This window comes from Mobula hypostoma, chromosome 13 (assembly GCF_963921235.1).
Source record: "Mobula hypostoma chromosome 13, sMobHyp1.1, whole genome shotgun sequence".
In the NCBI taxonomy this organism is placed as follows: Eukaryota; Metazoa; Chordata; class Chondrichthyes; order Myliobatiformes; family Myliobatidae; genus Mobula; species Mobula hypostoma.
Window position 1 is genome coordinate 4,660,288 of NC_086109.1, and position 21,134 is coordinate 4,681,421.

The following is a 21,134-nucleotide window of genomic DNA, read 5'->3' on the forward strand; positions in this document are numbered from 1 at the left end:
AAATCAGTGAGAGTTCATCAGTCTGATGGCCTGGTGGAAGAAGCTGTCCCGGAGCCTGTTGGTCCTGGCTTTTATGCTGCGGTACCGTTTCCCGGATGGTAGCAGCTGGAACAGTTTGTGGTTGGGATGACTTGGGTCCCCAGTGATCCTACGGGCCCTCTTTACACACCTGTCCTTGTAAATGTCCTGAATCATGGGAAGTTCACAACCACAGATGCGCTGGGCTGTCCGCACCACTCTCTGCAGAGTCCTGCGATTAAGGGAGGTACAGTTCCCATACCAGGCAGTGATGCAACTAGTCAAGATGCTTTCAATTGTGCCCCAGTAGGAAGTTCTTTGGGGGTCCATACCAAACTCCCTCAACTATCTGAGGTGAAAGAGGTACCATTGTGCCTTTTTCTCCACACAGCTGGTGTACACAAACCACGTGAGGTCCTCGGTGATGTGGATGCTAAGGAACTTGAAGCTGTTTACCCTCTCAACCCCAGATCCATTGATGTCAATAGGAGTTAGTCCGTCTCCATTCAATAGGTAATAGACAATAGGCAATAGGTGCAGGAGTAGGCCATTCGGCCCTTCGAGCCAGCACCACCATTCACTGTGATCATGGCTGATCATCCACAATCAGTACCCCGTTCCTGCCTTCTCCCCATATCCCTTGACTCTGCTATCTTTAAGGGCTCTATCTAATTCTCTCTTGAAACCATCCAGAGAATTGGCCTCCACTGCCTTCTGAGGCAGAGCATTCCACAGATCCACAACTCTCTGGGTGAAAAAAATTTTCCTCAACTCCGTTCTAAATAGCCTACACCTTATTCTTAAACTGTGGCCTCTGGTTCTGGACTCCCCCAGCATCGGGAACATGCTTCCTGCCTTTAGCGTGTCTAATCCCTTAATAATCTTATATGTTTCAATCAGATCCCCTCTCATCCTTCTAAATTCCAGTGTGTACAACACCAGTCACTCCAATCTTTCAACATACGACAGTCCTGCCATCCCGGGAATTAACCTCGTGAAGCTACACTGCACTCCCTCAATAGCTAGAAAGTCCTTCCTCAAATTTGGAGACCAAAACTCCACACAATACTCCAGGTGTGGTCTCACCAGGGCCCAGTACAACGGCAGAAGAACCTCTTTGCTCCTATACTCAACTCCCCTTGTTAAGAAGACCAACATGCTATTAGCTTTCTTCACTGCCTGCTGTACCTGCATGCTTACTTTCAGTGACTGATAAACAAAGACACTTAGATCTCATTGTACTTCCCCTTTTCCTAACTTAACACCATTCAGATAGTAATCTGCCTTCCTATTCTTGTCACCAAAGTGGATAACCTCACACTTACCCACATTAAACTGCATCTGCCCACTCACCCAGCCTGTCCAAGTCACCCTACATTCTCATAACTTCCTCCTCACATTTCACACTTCCACCCAGCTTTGTTCCATTTCCAAATTTGCTAATTTTACTTTTAATCCCTTCATCTAAATCATTAATGTATATTGTAAATAGCTGCGGTCCCAGCACCAAGCCTTGTGGTACCCCACTAGTCACTGCCTGCCATTCTGAAAGGGACCCGTTAATCACTACTCTGTTTCCTGTCTGCCAACCAATTTTCTATCCATGTCAGTACCCTAACCCCAATACCATGTGCTCTAATTTTGCCCACTAATCTCCTACGTGGGACTTTATCAAAGGCTTCCTGAAAGTCCAGGCACACTACATCTGCTGGCTCTCCCTTGTTCATTTTCCGAGTTACATCCTCAAAAAATTCCAGAAGATTAGTCAAGCATGATTTCCCCTTCGTAAATCCATGCTGACTCGGACCAATTCTGTTACTGCTATCCAGATGTGTTGTAATTTCATCTTTTATAATTGACTCCAGCATCTTCCCCATCACTGATGTCAAGCTAACCGGTCTATAATTCCCTGTTTTCTCTCTTCCTCCCTTCTTGAAGAGAGGGACAACATTAGCCACCCTCCAATCCACAGAAACTGATCCTGAATCTATAGAACATTGAAAAATGATCACCAATGCGTCCACGATTTCTAGAGCCACCTCCTTAAGTACCCTGGGATGCAGACCATCTGGTCCTGGGGATTTATCAGCCTTCAGTCCCATCAGTCTATCCAACACCATATTCTGCCTAATGTGAATTTCCTTCAGTTCCTCCGTTACCCTATGTCCTCTGGCCACTATTACATCTGGGAGATTGTTTGTGTCTTCTTTAGTGAAGACAGATCCAAAGTACCTGTTCAACTCGTCTGCCATTTCCTTGTTCCCCATAATAAGTTCACCCATTTCTGTCCTCAAGGGATCAACTTTGGTCTTAACTAATTTCTTCCTCTTCGCATACCTAAAGAAGCTTTTACTATCCCCCTTTATATTGCTGGTGGGGGGAAGGGGGATTGTTGCTCGCTGCCACTTACGTGCAGGAGGGAAAGGCGTTGGCGGGGACTTTGGGGTTCTAACATTTAACTGTTGCTCTTCTTTGGGGTTACTCCACTGTTTTTGTACATGGTTGTGAAGAAAAAGCATTTCAGGATGCATATATCATACATTTCTCTGACATTAAATGTACCTTCGAAACTATATTCTATCTGTCACTCCTTTGCCATTCTCCTGATCTGCCCAAGTCCTTCTGCAGCCTCCGGCTTCCTCAGTATTACCTGTCCTTCCACCCATCTTCATATTGTACATAAACTTGGCTTGGCCTCAGAGCCATCAATTCTGTCATCCAAAGACAAAAAGAGAAGTGACCCCGTGGAGCACCACCAGTCACTTGCGCCCATCAGAAAGAGCACACTTCATTCCCATTCTTTGCCTCTCGCCAGTCAGCCAATGCTCGATCCAGTCTGGCATCTTTCCTGTGACACCTTGGGCTCTTACCAGCAGCCTCATGTGTGGACCCTTGTCAAAGGCCTGCTGAACATCCAAGTACACAACATCCACCGGTTCTCCTCTCTCTATCCCACTTGTTATTTCCTTATTACACCAGAAATATTTAAGAATTTCAGAGTTAATGGACACATCAGAAGAGAAATACAAAACTTTCATTTCATCCCCCAAATTCAACTGAATCGTATTCTATTTGAAAGTAAACATAAAAAAAAACTTGACTCATTCCATGGATCAGATCTTTGCCTACTCACTTATCGATAGCTTTTTACAGCGGGAAACTACAAGTAGGAAAAAGAGTAGACCGTCCAGTTGCTCATGTCTGTGTGCCCACTCTACTTCTAGCTGACAATTTGTCTACAGTACTTTCACTTCCATCTTGCAAAGGAACTGGGGTATGTGCATGTAAACCTGCAAGAGTGACAGGGGAGGAAATTTGCAAACTCCAACATGGTACAACATGGTGCAATCATTCCTTTACTTCCCTCATTCGAACCATACACAGTACAGCGTCAGGGTCACAGACACAAACAGGCCCTTCAGCCCATTTAGTTCACGGTGAACTAATCTTCTGTGTATTCCCACTGACCCGCACCTGAACCTTAGCCCTCTACACCCTGCCCATCCAAGTACTTGCCCAAACTTCTCTTAACTGTTGAAATCAAACCCACATCCACCACTTCTGCTGGCAGCTCGTTACAAATCCCTACCATCCTCTGAGGTAAAAAGTTTCACCTTTCACCCTTAACCTATGACCTCTAGTTCTGATCTCATAGAACAGTACAGCACAGGAACCGTCCCATCAGCTCAACGTTTTGCCAAACTAAATAAATGACCAACTAAACTAATCCCATCTGTCCATATCTCTCTATTTTCCTCACACTCATTTTCCTATCTAAACACCTCTTAAAAGTCCTGAATACATCTTCCTCTACCAACACCACAGACATCCATCACTCCATGTAAAAAAAATTGACCCTCACATCTCCTTTGAAATCACCGCTCTCGATTTAAATGCATGTCCTATCGTATCAGACATTTCAACCCTGGGGAAAAAGATACTGTAAGTCAACTCTATCTGTGCCTCTCATAATCTTATAAACCTTTATCAGCATGCACTGCTCTAAGAAAAACAACCAACATCTCTTTCTATCAGATGCTCTCTAATCCAAGTAGTATCCTGGTACATCTCCTGTGCACGCTCTCGCAAAGTGGAAAACCTCACCCAATCTTCAGTGGAAAAATCCTGCTTGCATTTACTGTATCTATAACCTATTGACAGTCCCAGGGGAAGATAGCTTGGAAGAGGCCTTTGATAGGAAGCTCTCCAAGTACGCAGGACTGGTCAGCAACTGCCAGCAGGCTGGATGGAGAGTGAGGTGTCTCCCAGTGGAGGTTGGTTGTAGGGGATTCGTAGCCTGTTCCTTAGTTACAGCCTTCAGCATTTTGGGCATTGAGGGAGAAAGGAAGAGGAGAGCCATCCGCAGCACCACCGATGCGGCAGAGAGGGCCTCAAGATGGCTGTGGCTCAAAAGAGGGGAGCCATGGAGTCATAAGTAGCTAGCCATCTGGATACAAGCTGGGGTCTGATCAGCCCCGGCTGGGTCACCTGGAGGAGGTTGTATGATGTTGAAAGACCCGAAACACCCGGTGGTTCCAGGAACATCACTGAAGATGTGTCCAGAAGCATCAATGGATGTATGTACACAGCACATACCTCCATATCCCCTCATTCTCCTGCTCTCCAGTGTCCTAACCAATTCAAACTTTCCCTGTAACTCAAATCATCTATGATCTGCTAAATGCTGAAGTTCCGGCTAGATCCCTGTGACATATCACTGCTTAAACCTTCATTACAGGTCCAAAACTTTGCTATTTCTTTCTTCACAGATGCAAGTGTATTCTGGGTTTCCGGCATCTGTGTTTTCAACCTGCATTTTTGTGACATAAAAGCAATGATAGGTCTCATTTTGAAACATAACCTACATTCATTTTATTCTTTAATTTCAGAAGTTGAATTTTTAAAAGTTTGTAGGAGTGAAGAGCAGCAGGTAAACGGTCACCAAAACACAATTTTTTAAAATCATACTGCCTCTCAATTCAGATCCAGTTTTACCCTCTATTATTGGAAATGTTTACTCACGTGGTGTGCAGCTGGGTGGTGGGGGTGAAAAATTGCTGTCCTCTCCACATACAATGAGACCATCGCCTTCCATCTCATAACCTTCTTTACACCGGAAAATGACTTGATCCTGATATTTATAAGTAGATTTGTATGGCGATGCCACGATAACATTGTCAGGAAAATCCGGAAGTGGACATTTAACATCTGGTAAAATAAAGAACTTCTTGCTGTTAGGTATCCTAATGAATTCACAACACAAATAAAATAGTAAGAATAAAGTTTTAATTTTAAATTCAAAGCACTTAAAGGCACAAAAACACTTTGCTGAACTAAAACAGATCACGAAGCAGCATCTCGTGCAGATGCAGACCGTTCAATCAGAATGCCCACTGTAACTTTGTGCTCTGCTGCTGGACCTCACTGGGAGTCCTCAGAGCTGCTGAGAGGAAGTGCCACCCCTCCACATTCACTGACTTGCTGCCCTTTCCCGAAAACCTAACCTGCTTCTATCCTGTTCAATCTTCACCGAAACTACTCAGTGCATTGCCCTGACAACCTTTCACCACTAATATAAGACCATATGATATAGGAGCAGAAATAGGTCGAGTCTGCTCCAGCATTCCTGGCTGATTTATTATCTCTCTCAACTCCATTCTCCTGCCTACTCCCCATAACCTGTGATGCCTTTACTAATCAAGAACCCATCAATCTCTGATTTAAATATACTCAGTGAATTAGCCTCCACTGCTCTTTGTGGCAATGAATTGCACAAATTCACCACTCCATAAGGAACCTCCTCACCTCTGTTCTAAAGGGATGTCTTTCTATTGTATAGCTGTGCCCTCTGGTCCTATACTCACCCATTATTAGAAACATCCTCTCCATACCCACTCTACGCTTATAACCCTGATAAGTGTCACCCTTCCCACTGATGCCTGATACACAGGGTGTGTCAAGCATTTTCCAGTTTTATTTCAGATTCCTAGCAACTGCAGTTCCTACTTCTGATGGGAAAGTGGAGTTACAAAATACACATGGACTAAGATGTTAACTGTCCTGTGCTATCACCAGTGGGATCATCAGTTGATCTGCCACCTGTCTTCAGGAGCTTCGGCCCGCTTATGATCAAGACTCCCTCGAGGTGGCGGGCCAGCAGTGCTAAAGCACCACATCCCACTGGTAAGCTTAAAAACTTGGCATCTGCCTCTATCAGAGTTGTTGGTCACTTCCATTCAACAGATAGTCTACTCTACAGGTGTCTATGCAACTACTGAAGAGTTTGCAAGATATGTATACACGGTCTGACTATCTGCCCCTCTGGACATACTTGGTCCACACCCATGCTGATCCTTTCTCTGCTGCCTCAGCTACAGCCCTGCTGGTTGACTTGCTCTCTGTTCTAGTGAAGCCAAGGTCACACAGCCACTTCTGGAGAGTGAACGCAATAAACCCACGGCAGCCTACTTTGAATGGATAGCATGAGACCTTCCACCTCTATCTCTGCACTCTGATGTTAACTCTGCATACTTGGTTAACTTGCGCTCATGGGCTTCATCGATGTTGTCTTCCCAGGGGACTGTGAGTTCACCAATAACCGCTTCTCTACTGATGTCAGACCATACGATTATATCTGGACGCAATGTTGTGAAAGCTATTTACTCCGGGAAACTGCCTTTCCTGTCCAAGTCAGCCTTAAACTAGTCAGAACTACATGAAACAGTAACACATCCAACCTGGGAGACAGATCTGACTCCAGGTGAGTGGGAAACCCTTCATAATAAGGGCACACTCGAGAGTGAAGCAACTTGTAATGACCAGCAAACCACCAGTGGAAAAACCCTCTTAGGGCAGGCAAATCTGGTTGCCTCACACTTGAAGTAATGCCCAGTTCTGGTTGTCATACCATTAGAAAAACAGTGCACTTGGATTGCTGAAAATTTGAGCAGCTGGTCGAGCTGAAGAAAATTACCAGAAGTTGGAGAAATCAATGTTCATGCCATCAGGTTGAAGTTTACCTCAACAGACTATGAGGTGTTGTTGCTCCAACCTGATAGTGGCCTCATTGTGCCAGAAGTGGCGACCACGGACTGACATCCCAGAATGGAAATTGGAATTAAAATGGTTGGCCACCAGGAAATTCTGCTTTTTGTGGATAGAGTAGAGGTGCTTGACAGAGCAGTCCCCCAATCCACACCAGGTCTCACCAATTCAGAGGAGACCACGCCGGGAGCACCTGATATAGTCGGCAACCTCAATAGATTCACAAGTGAAGTGCTGCCTCAGCTGGAAACAAGTTTGGGGTCTGGATTGGGCAGGTGTAGCACTTGGGCTGCTGGCAGGAGTAAGAGTGAGGAGGGAAATTAGTGCGGAGGGATAAATGGTCAAAGGAATGACAGAGTGAACAATCCCTGTAGAGAGCAGCACATTGTCTTTATTGTTTTAGCATTTGATTCACTTGCATACTGCCCAACCAAAGCCCTTCCCCGTCACCCCAATGCTTTCATTTGAAGCCCACTTACCTCTAGTTTTCCCATTCTGATGAAGCAATCAACTGAAATTTCTCAGATGCCATCCAAGTAGCTGGCTTTTGTGGGTTTTTTAAAAAAATAAAATACTTTTAATATTGGAGATCTACAAAGTGTAACAAACAGAGTGTTCTTTGTTCCTCTACACAGATGCTGCCTCACCTGCTGAGTTCCAGCACCATTTTGAGTGCCTTACTCTGGATTTCCAGCATCTGCACAATCTCTCATGTTTAGATTGTTCTCTGTTTCGCTCTGACAGATCTCCAATATTAACAGTAGCTTGGAGAAAGACTTGTTTTATGGGATTCAGTTTAAACAAGCCAGAAGGACATAGAGCTAGAAAACTGACTCGATACACAGAATCGGAAAATCATCATATAATTCCATCAAGGAAGCAGAACTGACTGCATGCAGAAATACAAAACTAAAACACTAAATATGTTTAAAATGGTAATTAAAACAGGTTTCATTTTCAGTTCAGTACCTTTGCACTTTGGAAAGGGATGATTCCACCTTCCATCACTTTTACAGGTAAGCTTACGTTCACCGATCAATGAGTAGTCGCCAAGGCATGAAACTGTGGCCACCATTCCGTATTCCCATGACGCTGCAGAAGGGCTTAATAGTCTTCCATTCTCAATGGCCGGAATGTCAGGACATTTAATAACTGGCAACAGATGCACTTTAGTTAATGCCCAGAGCAGACCATCACATCACACCTTTAACTTCATGGTTAAAAATCAAACCGGGTCAGTAAAAGTTCAACAGCACTCTATTGCAATGTAGCGCTTCAGAATACAGGCTAATCTCATCCTCCCCAATGCACATTCAAAACCCCATGACCACGTATCCACCCTTCACAATCTTGGCACCCACTGTAAACTTAGACCAACTGATCCCCAGGGGTACAGACACATACACAGCAGCACAGTGGTCAATATAATACGTTACAACGTCATCAATCGGGATTCAATTCTGTCGCTGTCAGTAAAGAGTTTGTTACGTTGTCCCTGTGACTGAGTGGGTTTCCTTCAGGACCTCCAGTCTCTTTCCACAGTCCAAAGATGTCTGTATTCTGTCAGTGACAAACAGAAGAGATTCTGCTGATACTGGAAATTTTGAGTGACACACAGGAAATTCTGGAGGAGGTCAGCGGGTCAGGCAGCATCCATGTAGAAGATTAAACAGTTTACATTTCGGGCTGAGACCCTTCGTCAGGATTAGGTACAGGCGTCTTCATCCTCTCCAATACACAGTCAGACCCTTATGACCAAGTGTATCTACCTCTCACAAACTTGGCATTCACCATGACCTTAGACCAACTGACCATGAGGATGTTGCTGAGATTGGAGAACTTTATTTATGGGGTAAGATTGGACAGGCTGAGCTTTTTCCCCTGGAGTTAAGAAAGCTGAAAGGGTGAAGCAATAGATGTGTCTAAGATTATAGGAGGCATAGATAGGCTGGATAGTCAGCTCTTTTTCCCATTGTAGTGGTGTGAAAACTGTGAGGGCACAGGTTTAAGGTGAGAGGAAGGAGATCCATCAGGGAGTTTTGATGTTTACGCAGAGAATGGCTTATATCTGGAACTCAGAGCATGGCAGTGGAATCACTGCAGTCACTACTTTTAAGAGCTATTTTGACAAGATACAAACATGCAAGACATAGGTAATAAATTATTGGAATTCATTGCTACAGACAGCTGTGGAGGCCAAGTCAGTGGGTATATTTAAACCTGAGGTTGATAGTTTCTTGATTAGTCATGTGGTCAAAGGTTATGGGCAGAAGGCAGGAGAATGTGGCTGAGGGGGATAATAAACCAGCCATGATGGAATGGTGGAGCAGACTTGATGGGCCAAATGGCTAAATTCAGTTCCCATCTGTAATTCAGCTAATGCAGGCCAATGGGATTCACGTGCATGGTCAAACTTGCCAGCATGGACAAGCTGGGCTGAATAGTGCAGTTCTGTGCTGTTCTAATTTATTACTCTTAGAAAGAAATCCAAGGCCTGTCTCTTCGTTTGATATACAGTAGAATTATGAAGCAATTATTTCCAAATAGTTCAGGCTTTAATACGATTAGGGCATTTTCAATGATCAGAAGAATTCAATGAAAAATTTGAACCATCTCTTTGTACTTCTTCCTATTTGTGGCATAACATGTCTGTCCTTGCTCTTACACTTTCCCAGAGGCCTCAACACCACTCCTTTCTGCTCGCACAACCAGTGGCCTGCAGATATCATGAGCCATTCTCCCATCCCCTCCCTCCTTCACCTGCTACCCTCCAGGGAAACAACATTCGCAAACGACATTGTCCACATTAGGTCCTGTAGAACAGCCAGCACCATTACAGAAAGCTCCTTCCCAATCCCACTCAAACACCAGAGAGCAATGAAAGGCTAGAAAGAACACCGCATACTTCTAAACCGGAGAGCAAGAGGTACTCTGAAGGGGAATAATAACAGAATAGGAAGCGAGAAATAAAGGCGCCCAGTAAAAGAACATCAGTCACAGCTAGATGGCTAATGGCCTCAGATTGTTGACCAGTACTGAGGGTATGATACTGTAGTTTCAGCCCATCACCTCCACCACCATTAGATTTCTGAATGGACAATGAACCCATGTACACAACATCATTTTATTTCATTTTACACTACTTACTTAATGTAATTATATTTATACACACACACAAAGTACTGGAGGAACTCACTCAGCAGGCCAGGCAGCATCCATGGAAAAAAATAGTTGACATTTCAGGCTGAAACCCTTCGGCAGACTACACCACTGATATTAAACCCGTTTCTAATCTCTGCTCACCTTCACATGTAGGTACCTGGCCACCCCATCCAGCAGCTTCACACAACCGGTAATCTCTACCCACCAGAGTATATCTAAAGAGGCGACAAAATTTTTAAAAATCATCTCAGAGAAGCTTGAAGTTAGAGCAATGTTATCAGGAAGAGAATTAGTAATTATATTCCATTAATTTGAAATTATCACATGATTTTAAAAGAAAAGAGGAAGATGTGTAGCTACATTGCCAGATGGTAAAATATTAAGTGAGTGATCTGTAACACAACCATCCAAGATCAGTGACAATATTTCTCCTATTGTGGGAAAAATATTGGCATGAATTAAATGCTGACTTTTCATTTCTATTTTAAGAGACCACGTGACGGAACAAATTCAGATTAACACAGAACATGCTGGAGCAACTTAGCAGGTCAGCTGGCATCTGAGCAGATACAAACCCTTTATTAAATCTAATAAAAAATCTCAGCCCAAAACATCAACTGTTTATCCTTCAGATATTGCCTGACCTGCTGACTTCCTCCAGCATTTTGTGTGTGTTGCTCAGGAATTTCAGCACCTGCAGAATCTCGTGATCCTCATTCAGTTTAACTATGAAGGGACTAATGTCCCTAAGGAGGTGTAAAATTTGTTTGAATCAGACAACCGACTTCCCAATGGTAACAAATCCATGACACTTACAGGAGCCGAGTGGCCAAGTTGGACAAATGTCACAAAGTGCAAATGGAGACACTCACACTGAGGTGCTCAACAGCAGCAAAACCGGGGATGTCATTTATTTATTAATTTTATTTAGGAACAGCCCTGGCCACTCAGTTACAGCCATCTGTCCAATCAACCTACTAACCCGTACATCTTTGGAACACGGGAGGAAATCGGAGCACCCGGAGGAAATCCATGCAGTCCTGGGGAGAATGTACAAACTCCTTACACACAGCAGTGAGAATTGAACCCAGGTTACCGATGTTTTAAAGTAATACCCCAACCACAATTTCCCAATTATTGGATATTAGCAACTCTGGGAAGGTCAGTGTTTATTGCTTTTCTCCATTGCCTGTGAGAAAGTGATGGAGTTGTCATCCTGCAGGTGAAGTTGTTCAACAGCAGTATGAGATGAGGAGATAGGCACGGAGCAGTAAAGCTGATCAACAAGTCCCCCATCGAGACCACCCCGCCACACCTCCAAACGCCACTGCTTTATCATTTCCTGACTGTCAGCTGATGTGCAGACACTGCTGTACCATTACTCTACGGACACACAATCTATGCATAGAAACTATCTTAAGTATTTATATTCATTGTATTTTTTATTATTGAGTTCTTTGTCTCAATGTTTTTATTTGGTGCTGCATCAGATCTGGAGGAACAATTATTTCATTCTCCTTTAGACTTGTGTACTGGAAATGACATTAAATAATCTTGAATCTTGAATGCAGGCTCTTGGGCATGACTGTCCCATGCTGGTCAAGGTGCCCATCTAGGCTCATCCCATATCCCTGTGTTTGGCCCATATCCCTCTAAACCAGGAGTTCCCAACCCTTTTTATGCCACGGACCCCTACCATGAACCAAGGGGTCCATGGACCCCAGACTGGCAGCCTCTGCTCTATCATGTAGCTGTCCAAGTACTCCTGTTAATGTACCACCCTTACCCACTCCTTTCCAACAGCTAATCCCATATGCTGTCCAGCTTCTCGGTTTTGCCGCACCTCCTGTTCTGATGCTGATATGGAACACTATTGCAATAATGTGTAAACTGAAATATTAACTCAACTCTTTTCTTTCAATCAAGTACGTGAATACTCACCCTTCATTACAATAAAACGTAATCTTACTTCCAAAAGTATTATCACCCTCGTAATACCCATTCATAATTTCCCCTGGACTTCCACAGCTCTTTGCTGAACAAAAAAAGGGAGAAAAGCCAGGATGTTACAAAGTGTTGATATGACTTCACAATACAATTCACTGAAATGTAAGAGAAACACAAAACTGATGCATACTTCTTCCAGATCGTTCTAAATATTACTTAATTTCAAAGTTCGAGGTGAACAAGTTAATTTATTCAAGACATTAAACTCCTCAGGAAATTACAGTGACATTTTACCCTTCATTAAATTAATCTTGACATTATTGTTCATAAAATGAGCTCTTCCAAAATTTCAATTTGCTTTTTCTTACTGAGAATTGAAGCTCAGAGTAGCAGGTTTTCACTCTTGTGTCTAAAAGGCAGAGGAGCACACTTAAGAACTAGGTTTGTGTCAGGAAGTGTCTGACTCCCTTAAACCACACACCAGCTAACTTACTTCAGTCCTGGAGAGGATGGGGACTGAGAAAAGATGCAGATTGCAAAATGAGAAACGTTATTGAGTGAGAAAGGGTTAGTTATTGAGTACTTACGTGTACAGGTGGTTTGTAATGGTTCCCAAACACCTTCATTACAAGTAATATATCTGGGAGTGAATTGACGAAAAGTGTAACCAGGGTTACATACGTAAAAGACCTTGGATCCACTCGCAAATGTATCCTGCTGACGATACCTCTGTTCTAGTAAGCCATTTTCTAACCTTGGCGGCTGGTTACATTCCCCTTAAAAAAGAAAGAATTGCCCTTTTTAATTTGTAACAACCAACACAAGAGATGCGTGCCAGAAAAAGACTCTAAGTTATTTTCCTTGCATCTAGTTCAATGATTTTTGGCAATTTTTTTTAATAGTTTGTTGATGCCAAATACTGAAATGTATGATACTGGAAACAAAGTCAAATTAAACATGAATACAAATACAGAAACAAATAGCAATGTTTTCTCAGCAAACTCAACAGTTGACACCGTTATTCGGATTGAAGTCTATCACTGACTCTAAAGGAAAGACCTCCTCTCCTGCAAACAGTGTCGCTACACTAGCTGAGGAGCTAAACAACTGCTTTACTCAGTTTGACAGGGACAACAACAGGGATCAAGGCCTTGGCACACGCAGAGCACCTGGACCAAATGGCAGCTCCAGAAGGACTATTCCTACTGAAATCTGTAACACCTTCCTGCCTCTTGCTGAGGTGCCTGCATGCTTCAAAACATCAACCATTATACCAGTCAGAAGTAACTGACTACAGACTGGTTATGCCTCACATTAAGAACACCATCCCTGCTTACTCTGGACCAGCACCAGTTTGTCTAGAAAGCAAACAAATCAACAGCAGGCTCCATTGCTCTCCACACTGCACTGGAACGCCTGGAGCATTAGGACACCTACACAAGAATACTTTTTAATCAACAAGAATTCTGCCCTTAACACCACACTACCCCAACAAGTTGACCGTAGACTACACATCAGTATAGTAGGGAAAGCTCAGTAATGCCTGTACTATTTTCAGAGTTTAAAGAAAGCAAATCTGCTCCAAGAGCTGCTGGTAAACCTTTAACGATGTGTAATTAAGAGTATACTGACCTACTGTATGACAATATGCAGGTCTGTAATATCTGTAACTCTGAAGTCTTTATGGATTTATAACTTTTGTAAAGTGTAATGTGACAAAATGGAACCTGTGTGATCTCAGAGTGCTTTGCTGGTTTGGATGGAGGCTTACAAGAAATGTGTGTAGTTTATAGTGTGGGGTGTTTATGGTAGGGAATGTTCTGACAATAGAGTAAAACAGGACACAGCTCTCATGGGAGGGGGTGGGGGAAGAAGCCTCAAATGACAAATGGACTGATTAAAGACATATGCGACAGATGCAGATAAGAAAGGAATACTACTTTGGGATGGAACAACCTCAAATACATGAAGTTGATGAATCACTGGACTTTATAAATGTATAAAAGTGATTTGCTTTGAGCTGCAAGATTGAAGCTACCTTCTAATGACTTGAAGTATGGAGGTAGACCTTCCCTTGCAAATCCACTCTAAGTTTGTAGTTTGCTACTATATATTAGAAGATGTAGCTGAACAGTACATGACATATGGTATACTAGCTGCAACAAGATCGACCAAAAAGCCCTTCAATGAGTGATCAAGACTGCACAGAACATTACTGGGTCACAACTACCTGATTTGGAAACCATCTACAACTTACGACGGGTTTGCAAAATCATGATCAACTCATCCCACCCCAGTAATAACCTGCTCAACCTCCTACCATATGGCTGGAGATACGGAAACATCTCTGCATGGACATACAGACTGAAAAACAGTTTTTCCCCCAGGGCTGTGGTGCAACTGAACAATGACACCCCCCCCCCCCACAACACCCAGCCTTTATCCCTTAGGCACTATGGGTAATCTCAAAGTGCAATACATGGCCATAATTCCTGAAGCAATTTTATATATAATTATTGCATTTTATAACATGGGCACGTGCAACACTTGAATGGGACGGCCACCATTTCTTTTAATTTTAGAGTGGTTTGCTTTTATTTCAGTTGTAACTTAGATGTTATTTCAAAGTCAAGACATTATTTTAAATGTAGTCATTGTGTTTTCAGTAATTGAACAGCCAATTTGCTGTTTTACAGTGAATGGAGCAGCACTGCAATCTCGTCATCCTCAGCAACGACAATAAAACTCAAATTAACTCTACAGGACCAAAAGCTACAGCAGTCATACACAGGACCAAAAGCTACAGCAGTCATAGGGGACACCTTGGCCATGACAACAAATACACTCAAAAACTTCTGTAGTTGTACCGTGGAGAGCATCTGACAGGCTGCATCACTGTCTGGCATGGGGGGTGGGGGGCTACTGCACAGGACCGAAAGAATCTGCAGAGCGTTATAAATCTAGTCAGCTCCATCTTGGGTACCAGCCTACAAAGTATCCAAGACATCTTCAAAGAGCAGTGTCTCAGAAAGGCAGCATTCATTATTAAGGACCTCCAGCACCCAGGGCATGCCCTTTTTTCACTGTTACCATCAGATAGAAGGTACAGAAGCCTAAAGGCACATACTCAGCGATTCAGGAACAGCTTCTTCCCCTCTGCCATCCAATTCCTAAATGGACATTGAACCCTTGGACACTATCTCACTTATTTAATATACAGTATTTGTTTTTTGCAGGTTTTTAAAATCTATTCAATATATGTATACTGTAATTGATTTACTTATTTATTATGTTTTAATTAATTTATTATTATTTCTCTTCTATAGTATGTATTGCATTGAACTGCTGCTGCTAAGTTAACAAATTTCACGTCACATGCCGGTGATAATAAATCCGATTCTGATGCGGCGAGTTAGAATGCTGTCCAGGGCACATCTATAGAAATTTGTCTTTGAATACCAAATCTCCTCAACCTCCTAATGAAATATAGCCACTGTCATACTTTCATTGGAACTGCTTCAATATGTTGGGTCTAGGATAGAGCCTCAAGAGATACTGACACCCAGAAACTTGAAATTGCTCACTCTCTCCACTTCTGATCCCTCTATGAAGACTGATGTGTGTTCCCTCATCTTACTCTTTCTGAGGTCCAAAATCAATTCTTCATCTTGCTGATATTGAGTGCAAGCCAGCATATGGCACACTTGTGTTAATCAGACAGGGGACTGACTACCAGGGAAGGCATGTCATGTTACAGTTGCCCAACTCCACACTTGGAATGTTGAATGCAGATCTGGACACAGTGGCATTATGTGGATGTGATTATGTGAGAGAGAGTGAAGAAAAGATTCAGGAGGATGTTGCCAAGTCCCAAACAGGTGTCTGGAAAACTTCCCCTGACCTGATGTAGCATCTCAATCTGAAACATCCACCAGACCCCGTTGCTCCATCAATACAGCCTCACCGACTGAGTTCTTCTAGCAGTTTGAAATTGGTTCATAAATGATACTTTTGTCATCAGCAGCAAAATAATAATAACAGATGAAAGGGATCCAGTGAATATCGAAACCAGACTGAGTCAGTCACCACAGCCGCTGGGAAACAGATGTGAGAAAGTAACACCACAAAACTTGGGCTCAGCTCAGTGAAGCTAAGAAACATCAAGATACAGCTGAGCGACTCTCTGTCACCGTACACAACACAGGAACTGTGCTACCGTCAGACAGATCGTTCGGAACTGACTGCTAATGCTCCACTGCCGCCATGTAGCAGCGAGCTCAACACGCAACCTGTCCTATTCCACTCCCTAACCGCAAACACCTGGGCCTGAACACCTACTGGCACCCAGAACCTGCTCCCCCCATCCCCTCCCAGCCCGCTCCTCCCCCCACCCCTCTCAGAACCCGCTCCCCCCCACCCCTTTCCCAGAACCAGCTCCCCCCCGCCCCTCTCCCAGAACCCGCTCCCACCACCCCTCTCTCAGAACCCACTCCCCCCCACCCCTCTCCCAGAACCAGCTTCCCCCCACGCCTTTCTCAGAACCCGCCTTCCCCACCTCCTCCTGGCTCGCTCCTCCCCCACCCCTCTCAGAACCCGCTCCCACCACCCCTCTCCCAGAACCAGCTCCCCCCCACGCCTCTCTCAGAACCTGCCTTCCCCACCTCCTCCTGGCTCGCTCCTCCCCCACCCCTCTCAGAACCCGCTCCCACCACCCCTCTCCCAGAACCAGCTTCCCCCACCCCTCTCCCAGAACCCACTCCCCCCCACCCCTCTCCCAGAACCCGCTCCCCCCACCGCCCTCCCAGAACCCACTCCCCCACCCCTCTCCCAGAACCCGCTTCCTCCCACCCCTCTCCCCGAACCAGCTCCCCCCCACGCCTCTCTCAGAACCTGCCTTCCCCACCCCCTCCTGGCTCGCTCCTCCCCCACCCTTCTCAGAACCCGCTCCCCCCCACCCCTCTCCCAGAATCCACCCCCACCCCTCTCCCAGAACCAGCTCCCCCACCCCTCTCCCAGAACCCACTCCCCCCACCCCATTCCCAGAACCCGCTCCCCCACCCCCTCCCAGAACCCACTCCCCCCCACCCCTTTTCCAGAACCCACTCCCCCCCACCCTTTTTCCAGAACCAGCTCCCCCCAACCCCTCTCCCAGAACCAGCTCCCCATCCACCCCTCTCCCGGCGCGCTCCCCCTCCCCCCACCCCTCTCCCAGAACCCGCTCCCCCCACCCCCTCCCAGAACCAACTCCCCCCACCCCTCTCCCAGAATCCACTCCCCCCACCTCCCTCCCAGAACCCACTCCCCCCAACCCCTCTCCCAGAACCCGCTTCCTCCCACCCCTCTACCCGAACCAGCACACCCCCCACGCCTCTCTCAGAACCTGGCTTCCCCAACCCCCTCCTGGCTCACTCCTCCCCGACCCCTCTCAGAACCCGCTCCCCCCCACCCCTCTCCCAGAACCCGCTCCCCCCCACCCCTCTCCCAGAACCCGCTCCCCCCACCCCTCTCCCAGAACCAGCTCCTCCCCACCCCTCTCCCAGAACCCGCTCCCCTCCACCCGTCTCCCAGAACCAGCTCCCCCCACCCCTCCCCAGAACCCGCTCCCGCCCACCCCTCCCCCAGAACCCGCTCCCCCCCACCCCTCTCCCAGAACCAGCTACCCCCCACCCCTCCCCCAGAACCCGCTCCCCCCCACCCCTCTCCCAGAACCAGCTCCCCCCACCCCTCTCCCAGAACCAGCTCCCTCTCCCCCCACCCGTCTCCCGGCGCGCTCCCCCTCCCCCCAACCCCTCTCCCGGCGCGCTCCCCTCCCCCCAACCCCTCTCCCAGAACCAGCTCCCCCCCACCCCTCCCCCAGAACCCGCTCCCCCCACCCCTCCCCCAGAACCCGCTCCCCCCACCCCTCTCCCAGAACCAGCTCCCCCCACCCCTCTCCCAGAACCAGCTCCCCCCACCCCTGTCCCAGAACCAGCTCCCCCCCACCCCTGTCCCAGAACCCGCTCCCCCCACCCCTCCCCCAGAACCCGCTCCCCCCACCCCTCTCCCAGAACCAGCTCCCCCCACCCCTCTCCCAGAACCCGCTCCCCCCCAACCCTCTCCCAGAACCAGCTCCCCCCACCCCTCCCCCAGAACCCACTCCCCCCCACCCCTCTCCCAGAACCAGCTCCCCCCCACCCCTCTCCCAGAACCAGCTCCCCTCCACCCCTCTCCCAGAACCAGCTCCCCCCACCCCTCTCCCAGAACCAGCCCCCCACCCCTCTCCCAGAACCAGCTCCCCTCCACCCGTCTCCCAGAACCAGCTCCCCCCACCCCTCTCCCAGAACCCGCTCCCCCCACCCCTCCCCCAGAACCCGCTCCCCCCCACCCCTCCCCCAGAACCCGCTCCCCCCACCCCTCTCCCAGAACCAGCTCCCCCCCACCCCTCTCCCAGAACCCGCTCCCCCCCACCCCTCCCCCAGAACCCGCTCCCCCCACTCCTCCCCCAGAACCCGCTCCCCCCCACCCCTCTCCCAGAACCAGCTCCCCTCCACCCATCTCCCAGAACCAGCTCCCCCCACCCCTCTCCCAGAACCAGCTCCCCCCCCACCCCTCCCCCAGAACCCGCTCCCCCCCACCCCTCCCCCAGAACCCGCTCCCCCCACCCCTCTCCCAGAACCCGCTCCCCCCACCCCTCTCCCAGAACCCGCTCCCCCCACCCCTCTCCCAGAACCAGCTCCCCCCCATCCCTCTCCCAGAACCAGCTCCCCCCACTCCTCCCCCAGAACCCGCTCCCCCCCACCCCTCTCCCAGAACCAGCTCCCCTCCACCCATCTCCCAGAACCAGCTCCCCCCACCCCTCTCCCAGAACCAGCTCCCCCCCACCCCTCTCCCAGAACCCGCTCCCCCCCACCCCTCCCCCAGAACCCGCTCCCCCCACTCCTCCCCCAGAACCCGCTCCCCCCCACCCCTCTCCCAGAACCAGCTCCCCTCCACCCATCTCCCAGAACCAGCTCCCCCCACCCCTCTCCCAGAACCAGCTCCCCCCCCACCCCTCCCCCAGAACCCGCTCCCCCCCACCCCTCCCCCAGAACCCGCTCCCCCCACCCCTCTCCCAGAACCCGCTCCCCCCACCCCTCTCCCAGAACCAGCTCCCCCCATCCCTCTCCCAGAACCAGCTCCCCCCATCCCTCTCCCAGAACCAGCTCCCCCCCACTCCTCTCCCAGAACCAGCTCCCTCTCCCCCCACCCCTCTCCCGGCGCGCTCCCCCTCCCCCCAACCCCTCTCCCGGCGCGCTCCCCCTCCCCCCAACCCCTCTCCCGGCGCGCTCCCCCTCCCCCCAACCCCTCTCCCGGCGCGCTCCCGCTGCCCTCGGAGGTGTTTGCCGCGTGCGCACCATGAAAGGGCGCCGCGAGGATGGACTTGGGCACCCTCGGAGCCCGGTAACCGCCGTCCGCGACTGCTGCTCAGTCCGCCGCGTTTCTGTCCCGTTGACGGTTCGGTAATTCTCAAATCGTGTTTATTTCACTCTCCGCGAATGTTAGCTCTACACTGATCTACTCCTGACTCAGGACTCAGCAGCGGCGGTTCCGGGGCCATCTCGCCTCAGATTCTTCGCCCGATTCCCGGCGCGCTGCCAGCCCAGGACGCCCGCGCACCTTGGAGGTAATGTTGTCGCCCGTTTCCCCGGCCCCGGCGCGCTCATGCTCCCGTTCCCGTTCCCGCTCACGCTCACGCTCACCTGCCCCCGCGGCCCTCGCCGCCATCGCCCACAGCAGAGCGAATAGTAGCACAGCCGCCATCGTCACTGCCGGAAATGGCTGCGCCCTGTGACGAGAAGAGAAAGTCTGCTGAGGCAGCCTGGAAGCCCAAATGACACACACGAGGTGCTAGAGGACTCAGAGCTCTGCGGGCCGGGCAACGTCTCTGGCAAGGAATCGACTTTTCAGGGCCGAGACCCTTAATCAGGACTGCCCAGGAAGAGAAGGAGTACATGGTGGCAGATAATAAATGAAACTTGGACAGAGGGGACGGGAGGGGGAAGTAAAGAGCTGGGAAGTTGCTTGGTAAAAGAGATAAAGGGCTGGAGACTGGGGTGGTGGAGGGAATCTGATCAGAGGGGGTAGAACACCATGGAAGAAGGACAAGGTGGAGTACCAGGGGGAGATGATAGGTGGGAGAGGGAAACAGGAATGGGAAATGGTTGGGGGGGGGATGGGCAATTATTGGAAGTTTGAGAAATCGGTGTTGGTGCCATCAAGTTGGAGGCTACCCAGACAGAATATAAGGTGTTGCTGCTCCAACCTGAGTGTGGTCTCATCGCACCTAACATGTCAGAATGGGAAGTCAAATTGAAATGGTTGACCACCGGGAGATCCCGGTGTTTCTGGCAGACGGAGTGCAGATGCTCGGTGAAGTGGTCTCCCAGTCTATGTCAGGTCTCACCGATACACAGGAGGCCACCCCAACAGACTCACAGGTGAAGAGTTGCCTCACCTGGAAGGACTGTCTGGGGCCCTGAATGGTAGTGAGGAGGTGTAGGGGAACTCATAAGAGGGGTGTTTGTTAGAGCGCAGGTGCACTAAGGTGAACCCAGGACCTGCTTTGTACAGGTGGATGTGGCTGAGCCCAGGGAAAGCGGGATATTCCTGCTCTGACACCTGTTGTACAGCAACATGGTATGACCATGAGGAGGCTAATCTGCTAAAGCGCATCGCCACTCTCAGGCGGCAAAGAGTGCCCACATCCGTCGCAAAATCCAGACCCAGATACACCCTACTCCCAACCCAGAACCGGGCCCAAACAACTCCCTCCTGGGTTCCTCCTGACCCTGTCTCGCTCCTGAACTTTGACCCCTCACTCCCCAAGGACTTGGAACGGGCAATAAAAACACAGAATATAAAAACCATAAGCCTGAAAAGGTCCACAGTCCTTAAAAGCAGTAGTCTAATCCATCAGGGCAGAACCACGATACCATCCTATGACA

General features: G+C 48.3%; 2 protein-coding genes across 10 annotated transcripts in view; one reads left to right on the forward strand and one right to left on the reverse strand.

Moving 5' to 3' along the window:
- The window catches only part of LOC134355373 (C4b-binding protein alpha chain-like), a 75,618-nt gene extending 55,553 nt beyond the window's left edge, over window positions 1-20,065 (reverse strand). Inside the window, exons 1-6 of one of the 2 annotated variants that reach the window (XM_063065158.1) lie at window positions 19,890-20,065; window positions 12,759-12,947; window positions 12,166-12,259; window positions 10,366-10,439; window positions 8,032-8,214; window positions 5,041-5,226 (exon numbers count right to left, since the gene is read on the reverse strand). In XM_063065158.1, coding sequence (XP_062921228.1) covers window positions 5,041-5,226; window positions 8,032-8,214; window positions 10,366-10,439; window positions 12,166-12,259; window positions 12,759-12,947; window positions 19,890-19,950 — 787 coding nt within the window. In that variant the 5' untranslated portion in view covers window positions 19,951-20,065. Of the gene's footprint in view, window positions 1-5,040; window positions 5,227-8,031; window positions 8,215-10,365; window positions 10,440-12,165; window positions 12,260-12,758; window positions 12,948-19,544; window positions 19,667-19,889 lie in introns of those variants that run through there. The other variant, XM_063065159.1, reaches the window with a different exon arrangement.
- LOC134355375 (uncharacterized) overlaps window positions 19,681-21,134 on the forward strand; it is a 58,934-nt gene continuing 57,480 nt past the window's right edge. For all 8 annotated transcript variants that reach the window (XR_010020053.1, XR_010020052.1, XR_010020055.1 and 5 more), the window contains exon 1: window positions 19,681-19,813. The gene's annotated coding sequence lies outside the window, so the exon portion shown is untranslated. The remainder of the gene's footprint in view (window positions 19,814-21,134) is intronic.